The 9,560-nt window shown below is 48.1% G+C and overlaps 2 protein-coding genes across 2 annotated transcripts; one reads left to right on the forward strand and one right to left on the reverse strand.

The window, feature by feature from the left end:
- Window positions 1-3,661: 3,661 nt before the first annotated feature.
- On the forward strand, window positions 3,662-7,098 carry LOC103649094 (uncharacterized). The gene is given in 6 exon segments (XM_008673438.2): window positions 3,662-3,832; window positions 4,374-4,542; window positions 5,550-5,651; window positions 6,200-6,276; window positions 6,823-6,856; window positions 6,950-7,098. Coding segments are annotated over 6 exon segments (702 nt in total).
- A 441-nt stretch (window positions 7,099-7,539) lies between these two features.
- LOC100194073 (uncharacterized) lies at window positions 7,540-9,560 on the reverse strand. The gene is made up of 2 exons (NM_001139129.2): window positions 8,677-9,560; window positions 7,540-8,557 (listed from the first exon to the last, which is right to left on the reverse strand). The coding sequence occupies exons 1-2, from the start codon at window positions 9,191-9,193 to the stop codon at window positions 7,662-7,664; spliced, it is 1,413 nt and encodes a 470-aa protein (NP_001132601.1). The 5' UTR covers window positions 9,194-9,560; the 3' UTR covers window positions 7,540-7,661.

Consider the following 9,560-nt stretch of genomic DNA (forward strand, 5'->3'; position numbering starts at 1 on the left):
AGTGGGGCGAGAGTCTTGCGAGACCGTGACAACCACGTTTGTGTCACGGCTGCCACCGTGTACCGGAGGGAACGAGGCCCGCGGCGTTTCGACGGAAGCTCGATAGTGGAGACGGCGGGGAGCGTCCGAGAGGAGCCGAAAGCGGAGCACCACTTGCGCATGGAGAAGGCCCGTGGCTCTCTATGGAGTTACTCGACCATGGTGCTTGGCCCTCGTGTGGGCTTCCCTTTGCGTATGGGAACCAACGAGTATTAGTCGGGACCTTGCGTGGTTCGGGATACCTCGGTAAAAATACCGGCGTCATCCACGAGAGTTTGCATCTCTACTTTGCTCTTTAAGTTTCCGCATTTATATTAAGCATTTATGTTTCAATCTTGTATTCATACTTATATAGTGTACATTGAAACTTAGCCATTGCGGTAGAGATAGCAACACTTAGACAAAACCTAGTTTGCACATTCTAGTTTGATTATTTGCATATGTTTTGCTCTAGGGATTTATTTGTGGCCTAGTTTAGTGAAAGTTTTAGAGGTCATAATTCACCCCCCTCTTAGGCGTCACCCGTTTCCTATACGTTGGACATGTCTAAACCATCCCAAATGATGATGGATAAGTTTTCTTCAATTGGTGCAACTCCTAGCCTATCACATATATCATTGTTCCAGACTCTAGCCCACCGCCTTTATAGCCAAAAATCAAACATATCATATGTATTTCCACAATACTTATCTTTTGTAGGCTAGTATTCTGCTCCATACAACATAGCAGATCTAATCATCACCCTATAAAATCTCCCTTTTAGCTTCATGGTACCTCTTATCACATAGAACACCAAATGTTTATGCCATTTTCTCCACCCTTCTTTGACTCTAAGTAACATCTTCATCAATGTCTTCATCTCTATGTAGCATTAATCCTAAATACCAAAAGTTATCCTTCATTCCTAGCCACTATTTGATCTTCAAACTAACATCTCCTTCCAAACTAACGTCGTAGATGTTGTGAATGAAGATGGTGTTCTAACCTAGCAAAAACGTTGCATGAAGGCGTGCAGAGACTCACCAGCTGCCCTTAAACTTGGACATGAACTGCCTACCAACCTCTTCTGAAGACTAGATGGAGGCATCAGGAAGATTCATAATCCATGATCGGGCTAATCCAGTCAAGGCAACATGGAATTAGTTTTCCATCACCTTTTCATAGTTGTTGCTGGTGAGGATGCAATGGCATAGATTTAGAAGAACTCAGTGGGATTAATGGTCCCATCATACTTCTCCAAAAGGTGAGAGCAAAACATCCACTATCATTTACGCCTACCAAAGCACAAGGGTGAGCACCATACAACCGACACCAAAAAGGATAGACCACCTGCATAGCAATACCTCTAGGTGGCACTAACGTGAGAAGGTACGACTGTCCGCTAGCTCCCTCATTGCAATGGCAACCTCGCATGTATCATCGTGTAGCATGAGGAGTCAATGTTGTAGTGCATAAGGCTAAAGATGAGGAGGCATATCCATGTGCCATGACTCTAAAATCTAGGGTACAACCCTAGCGGGTAGACCTAGAGAGGCTACTATCGGGGCATATGAGTGATGATTGACACATCGTGGCTGGTTATAACCTTCTCATAGTGAGGTTGTATGGGTTGAGAGGGTCCAAAGTTAACCCTAGCAATGACTATGAACCTAGCAACATTCCATCTTCATTTCTCATTGTCTACTTTTCTGATGTTAGGCATTGGAGGGTTGTGAAGAAGGCTTTCACGGTGTCAAGAGGCCCAATGACATCATCGGTGCTGAAGTCGAGATGCCGACGAGCTTGCTAGGATGACCACCACTATGAGGAATCTTCATGCTTATAGATTACCTTGTGATTGTCCTAACGAAAATCTAGGGGAGTGGCATGTATTGAAGGGTCATGGTCCCCTAGATCCTAGGGAGGCATGTGTTATGATGCCTCTAGGGTGTGGCGTACTCTACAAGGAGCTCAAACTAAAGTGTGATCTAAGGGGTCAGTAACATGTGACCCTACCATGTCATGTCCTCTAGCTAGCAGTAATGGAAGACAAGACTGAGCATGATTACAATGTCGTCTATGTCATGGCTCGCGATTAGTGTTGCTAGATGAGGTGTCAGAGGTGAGTACTCCATTGAGTGGATGTACCGGTGACACCATAGTTGCATAGCACAACAAAAACACACCAAATTTAAGAAAGAAATAAGCCTACTTGGCACACCAAATGTCACCGTGATACAACACCAGGGTATCGTAAGTACCCAAACGAGAGATAAAGTCTATAGATAAAGCAAGGGGCATACGATGGAGGCACCCTAATGGTGGGTGCAGCCTAATTACCAAGACATGAGCAGTTTATAGAGGTTTGGTTGATTCCTCTTTGAGTATGGTGGATTTATGGACATAAAGGCGATGAAAATTACAAGCTTAGATATCAACCGAGCGCTATGACCTCTTAGCTATTCCTTCCCATTTGGTTTCGGTGATAGTTTTTGGCTACTAGTCCCTAATTCACCTCTATGCATGCCCTTTAACACCTTAAATGAGTTTGAGTTCTTCAATCTGAATTGAACCTAAGTGAATCAACCCTACTGGATTGGCTGCCCTTATATGTTGCCTTACTTCTCTCTTTTATAGGCTAAGGGAAGAGAGAGTCACTTGCCTATTGAATGATGAACCCCATCCAGTAGAGTCTCAACAACTCATCTTGTTATAGTCATGAAGTCATATATAGTTGCACGCTTTAGTCATCCCACAATGTTGAGCATGTCTTGCTGCAATGGCAAGTAGCAAAGTGCACTCTTTTGGGTATAATATAGTTGGTAATTGGTGTAGCACACTTAGGCCTCCTTCCGAATGCAAGATTTTTAGAGGAATCATATAATAATTTTATAGAAATCAGTTCATTTTCACAGGAAAAACGCAGGACACGGAAAAAAATCCCGCATTCCAAAGAAGCCCTTAAGCGTGGGCACTACCGCACTAGTACGATAGCACGTACCAAATGGTGGTATGAGTTCCTAGTATTGTTTGCAGCACCATACAGTTTCTAAGTTCCCTATACTATTGCTTATACTAGAATCAGCTGCGCCCTATCGGGCGCCATATAGATTCTATAAAGCAGCATAAGTTTCACATAAACAAAAACATCATGATTATACGTATATTTGCAGATAAATATACAGTAAATAAATCTATATGTTGGCAATGCATGCATGCCTATGTATGTACCATGGGCCCTTTCTAGCAAATAAATCCAGCTGAAACTCCAAGCATTGAACCAAAAATTTGCGTGTGGAAGATTTCAGAATCGATTACTTCGATCAACACATATAACATGTGCTAGTATTGGTACAATTTGCTGTCTGTTTCCATTGTAAAATGATTCTGTCAAGTCAAGTAACCTTTCCCCTATTCAAAATATACGAACATCGTATTCTGTATAAGCTTTTCTAACAGAAATATTTGGTGTTTTTTAAGGACAAAGGACACTCTTTTAGGATCCCTATTAGCATAGGCCTAGACAGATGGAGCAAACAGAGTAGCACCATTCAAAGCCTGCCTGGATCTGAGCATGGGACGGGGCCACCCAAATCAAAGAAACTGGCTGCTCACGTGCGCCGAACAAGAGATGAGGAGAGAGATGGCGGCTGCGACTGGATGCCTCGGAGGGTCCACGCCCGTGCTGCACCACGCTCACAGGGTCGCCCTCCTGGAACCAGGAGGAAAGGGCGTGCCGTCTGGGGCCAGAGAGCAGCGCCGAGAGAGTGGAAGCACGGAGCCGTCGTATGGAATCGGCGAGCACAAGACAGAGGCACGGTAAGAGGGAGACGACGGATCCCGAGGGAAGTGGTGTGGAGAGAGCAAGATGGGAGAGAGTCCCAGAGAGAGGACACGGACACGGCACCACTCATATCCAGGTTGGAGAAAAAATTCGAGTCCGCGACTCCGCCATGCGTCGGCCTGTGATAGGCAAACATCCCGTGAAGCGCGGACGGCGCTCCAAACCGGCTCAGGTTTTAATAACTCCGATGAGTGGAGCTGTACCGTGGTCTCTAGTATCTGTAGCAGATAGATTAAACCATTCAACGCCATATGTGTCACAATGGATTAGATACCATGTGTGGAGATTGCAGCAGAACCTACTGAAAGCAAGGGCTGGTTTCGTGTTGGACTGCTCTAGTTAGTGATGAAAACAGTTTCAGAATTTTTTAGAATTCAGGTTACCGTTTTCAAAAAAAATTCAGATTGGATTCACCGGAAATGATATTTTTTGGAAATAGAATCGGTATCGGAATTTTTTTATCAAAAACAGTATTGAAATCGGTGCGGCATTTTATCAACTGTTTCCTTAGTTACCGATTTCAATCGGAACCCACCAAAATTTCTTCTCCGAATTTTACCCTAAATTTGGCGGTGGGCCCGCCGTCCTCCTCCCCTGCAGCACGGTTCCATACACTTCCTTCACTCGGGGAAGGGGAAGGAGCGCGAGCGGGACGAGGAGCAGGAACCTGGCGTACCTGCATGATCCCCTTTGTTCGATCCCTTCTTGTACCGCAACATGTTTTGTTTTTGAATTATTGGAGTGCATGTACTTGAGTTCAGCCCACGAAGTTGGTATCTCTTGAGTTGAAGAACTGGTGTAGAGGATTTAATTTTTGTCAAACATTGTATCCTAGTGTTACTGAATTTGCTGTGGTCTCTCGGGTGTGCATGATGCAGGCGTGCCCAAGTGAGTTGATTCAAGCAACTAAATCGTGGGTTCACGATTTCATAGTTCGGTGCAAACTCATTGGAAGTTCATTTTGGTTTTTTCCCCTGCAAATTCACACTACCCGGTACAGAAATCACAACAGTAAAAGATGAAATTTCCGACAACCAAAGCCATCGAACATAAGCCCTAAGCCGTCAGACATAAGCCATAAGCGGCCGCGGGGTGGGCGGGCACCGACATCATGGGCGTGCTGGCGCGCTCGAGTGCCGTAGGCTTAAATTCGCTTAAGTCCGACAACGTAGTTGGGAGCCATCGGAGATAAGGTTATCTCCGACGGCTTGTCTGACAGCCGTCGGACATAAGGGTATGTCCGGCGGCTTAACTGACAGCCGTCGGACGTATTCCCTTATGTCCGACGGCTCCCAACGAAGCCGTCGGAGATAGCGGGGCCGTGGGAGGTTTAGGATTTTCATGTTGCGAGTAGCTTCAAAGAAATTAAGAAAAAAAGTTAGGGGATGAGTGTCCTGCTGAACACATGTCTTCTAATATGGCTAGAGATACTAATTTCATTGCGTAATTTCCCTGGACACACGATATATGTTGACACGCCAACTGTTTCAGCATGCTAAAATATGTTTCCCTGTGCTCCTTTTCTTCTGTGAAAAATTGCGTAATTTCCCTGGACACACGACATATGTTGACACACCATGACACCAACAGTTTCAGCATGCTAAAATATGTTTCCCTGTGCTCCTTTTCTTGTGTGAAAAATGATTACGAGTGGAGTTCATGGTGCTGAATGTATAAACGGGTCTACACTTTGGTGATGTAGGTGCAGTCGTGCAGTCATTCACAACAGACTAAACGAAGGGCCCAGTGATAATGAAAATTCCACTGGACCAAATCCGGAGGCCACTGATGCGACACTACAGCAGGAACAGTCATTTTCGGCGGCCAGAGGCCGCCAAAAATAAGCTACTATTTTCGGCGGCTTTAGGCCTATTTTCGGCGGTCTCTGGCCGCCAGAAAAATAAGCCGAAAATAAGCCACTATTTTCGGCGGCTGATATCTAGCCGCACAAAATAGCTTATTTTCGGTGGCCAGCAGAACAACCGTCGAAAGTAATGGATTATTTGCAGCGGGGGCGTCTAGCCGCCGAAAATTTACCACGACTATTTTGGCCTGACGGGGCGGCTGGGCTGCGACGACGCGCGCGAGTCGAGCGAGAGAGAAACAAAGAGAACAGAGAAGGAGCCCGACCATTTTAAATACACTATTTTTGGCGGCTGTGTCAGTATCCGCCGAAAATAATGTTATTTTCGGCGGCCACTGACACGCCCGCGGAAAATAGCGTTATTTTCGGCGGTCTGCTCTGGCCGCCAAAAACAACTGATTATTTTCGGTGGCTACATCCTGACTGCCGAAAATAATCATGGCCACCGAAAATGGTATACAATAGTGCTGTTGTGCGAACGCGGGCCAATGATCTGATCAAGGTGCAAGAACTCATGGACAGTATCCGTGTCATCAGCCTCCAAGTACCTGTGGGTATCTATATGTGTATCTTTATTCTTTTCCTTCCATATTTCATCATCCACGAGTACAGTTATTGTTTAGTCCTGGTCTACCTAGATGGGTTTTCTGTCAGATTCAAGCACACTTCTTAGGAATTTAGCACATGTGAATCAATTAATTAAATTCTGAGCCAATGCCTCCATGATATGACATTATGCGAAACATGACGGTTCTCTTAAATATGTGTGGATGTACTTAAATGTTGTTCTTTGTTGTTCGGAACTATAGATACAATACAACATCAGATAAGTATGACAATTTGTTCATCACGATCCAATAAGAGCTGTGCACATTTATGGATCCTATGCTGTGCTCCATAAACTGTGCGTTAGTTTTCTTAAACTCTTATGTACTCACAATGAGCAGGAAAAAAATACACCAATTTAATTAGATTGAGCTTTGTTAGGATCATTAGCCTTCTGTTTCCTGTATCTGAGCCATGTTTATGGAGCACATTACTGGACTTTCTGGCTGCTATGATTTTTTTACTTGGCTCTGTTTCTTGACTACTGCAGATTGATGTCCTGGAGGTCGACGGGGTCTATTATGGTGGGTACTCTAAGATTCCAGAACGAATTAGTCACTCGTGCTGTCACTATTTGGAGGTCTAGATCCATTTTTCAGGTCCTGAATATTTTTCAGGCTTCTCTGGATGCCACCGCTACGAGGCTCACCAGCGCCTTGGTCTCCCAACCATCCACTACAAAGTTCGTCGCGGTACAAAGGAAACACTGAGGCGAGTGCATCTTACCTTCAGCTTGGATTCCATTTTGAATTACTTGATGCACTGAACTTCAGTTTGAACCATATGCGATGACCGATGAGTTGGATTTTATTAGTGGCTACATCAGCTACAAAGTGGTCTGTGTATCTAGAGCTAAAACAGAACCTTCCATGGTTTTTTTGCCGTCTGAAATTCTCTACACCTGTAAATGTTGTCCAAACAGAGTGGTGAATAGTACTTCTGTACCCAGTAGCAACAGGAAATGTTAATTCTGCCTACAACATTCTTTTCGATCACTGGATCTTCCATCTACACGAGGTCGACTTGGCCGTGGAGCAGGACGCGGTAGAGAAAACGCTGTAGGGGGAGAGGACACGCGTCAGCCGGCAGAGGGCAGAGGTCCCGTGAAGCGCGGGGAGAGCTTGAAAGGGAGTCAGGTTTATAATATCTCCGATATGGAAGGCGGTAAAACGAAATCAGAAGCTGGTGTGTAGAGAAATTAAAAAATAGCTAGAGAAAGAGAACACTACATATAATTGACAGGAATAATTGTCCATATAAGAGTACCAGCTGTTAAGCTGCTGCCAATGCTAACCCAGCGGAACACACATACGCCATAGAACAGAAGATTCACAGAGACAGAATGTAGCTAACCAACTTGTCAATGGCAACCTGAGAAGACCCAGTGCTCTCCAAGCAGCCTGCTAGTTTCGCGCAAAGCTCTTGCGCTGCTCTTCTCATCTCAGCTCCCTCCCGCTCACCCATCAACTTCCTAACCGCGTCCTTGATCTTCCCCCTCTCCAGCTCCCCTTGGAGCTCGAAGCCGACGCCCCAGACGTCCTGCAAGTACCTCGTGTTCATCATCTGGTCCACGGCGTCCGGCCTGCAGATCATCGGGACCCCCTCGCTGACCGCCTCCAGAGTCGAGTTCCACCCGCAGTGGCTCCAGAACCCACCCACTGCGCGGTGGGCCAGCACCTCCTGCTGCGGGGCCCAGCGGACCACCACGCCTCTGCCCTTGACGGCGTCCTCGAAACCATCCGGCAGCTGCCGCGCGCTGTCGACGTCGCAGCCTCGTACCATGTTGGGCCGGACGACCCATAGGAAGGGGTGGCCGCACTCCGCCAGACCCCATGCCACCTCCCGGAGCTCGCTCGAGTCCATGGCCGCCAGGCTCCCGAAGCTCACGTACAGCACCGACCCGGGCCGCTGCGCGTCCAGCCACTCGATGCAGCTGTGGTCCGGGGCGAGCAAGCTGCTCCCGGCGCCCCTGGAGGAGGAGAGCTTGTGGAGTGGGCCGGCGGCGAGCACCACCGGGAGGTGGACCAGCTCGTCGCGGAGCCTCCCTAGCTCGGCTGCCTCCAGTGCCTCGGCTGTGTTGATGACGACGCCGGAGCAATCTCTCACTGTTTCGCTGCCCCGGGCGAGGACTTTGCGCATCAGCTCGTGGTCGCTGTGCTTCGAGTAGATCAGGTCCTTCACTCGGAGTGGTGGCAGCTCCGGCACCGGCGTGCACAGCTGCGACTCTGGAGCAGCCAGCAACGTATAGGAGGACATCATAATTCATTTCAGAGATCGTGAATCTTCATCGTCTCTTGACTCGACCCGATGTGCAATTTTCTTTGACGAAAGAGTGAATGAAAACCTTGCGGAGGCAGATAGCCCTTTTCGTGGAGCATGGGGTAGGCCAGGAAGCAGCCGAGGCAGGCGGCGCTCCCGGTGCGCAGCACCAGCGTGGGCAGTCCGAGCGCCCTGGCCGCCCTGTGCACGGCGAGGAGGTTGGCGTCGACGAAGAGGCACGAGGCGCGGGGCCGCCCGTCCTGCCCCGCGACCGCGGACGCCCGCAGCGCCTCCCCGACGGCCGGCGACGCCTCCATGGCGGCGTTCATGGCCAGGATGATGTCGATGATCCTCCCCATGGCGGCGACGTCGGCGGGCGTGCCGTCGGGGACGGCCACGAACTGGAACTCCGGGTGCCGCGCGGGGTCCAACGCGTTGAAGCGCGTGTGGAGCACGGTCACCGCGAGGCCCCGCGCGTGGAGCACGCCCGCCAGGTGCAGCATCGGGTCGATGTGGCCCTGGAAGGGCAGCGGGAACACCAGCACGCGCCGCGCGCACGGCTGATGACCAGGGGCGTCGCCAGCTTCTTGGGCGCCGGCCATTATTGCTAACTGTGCGCTACTGCTGATGGATGGACAAACAAGAGTGCTAGCTAGCGAACACAAGGTATGTAGCAGTCACGCGCACGCAATGAAGCCATACGGTTACTATAAAAAAGGCTGAATGCCTGTCAAGAACTAGCTAGATCGTTTTTTTTGTTGTTGTTGAGAGCAAGAACACTAAAAACCTGATTTTTATCGGCTACTCCTATATTTTCCACACGTCATTAAAAAATACAAAGAGAAACTGTTTTATCAAACAAATTTAAAACAACTCTAGCTCTTCCAGAGAAGCAAGAAAGCTAGACAAACAAGAGCTGGAGGTATTTCAGAGCAACCATAGGCCTGCCAAAAAGGGTCTAAATTTCAC

The sequence above is a fragment of the Zea mays genome, chromosome 2 (assembly GCF_902167145.1).
Source record: "Zea mays cultivar B73 chromosome 2, Zm-B73-REFERENCE-NAM-5.0, whole genome shotgun sequence".
Lineage (NCBI taxonomy): Eukaryota > Viridiplantae > Streptophyta > Magnoliopsida > Poales > Poaceae > Zea > Zea mays.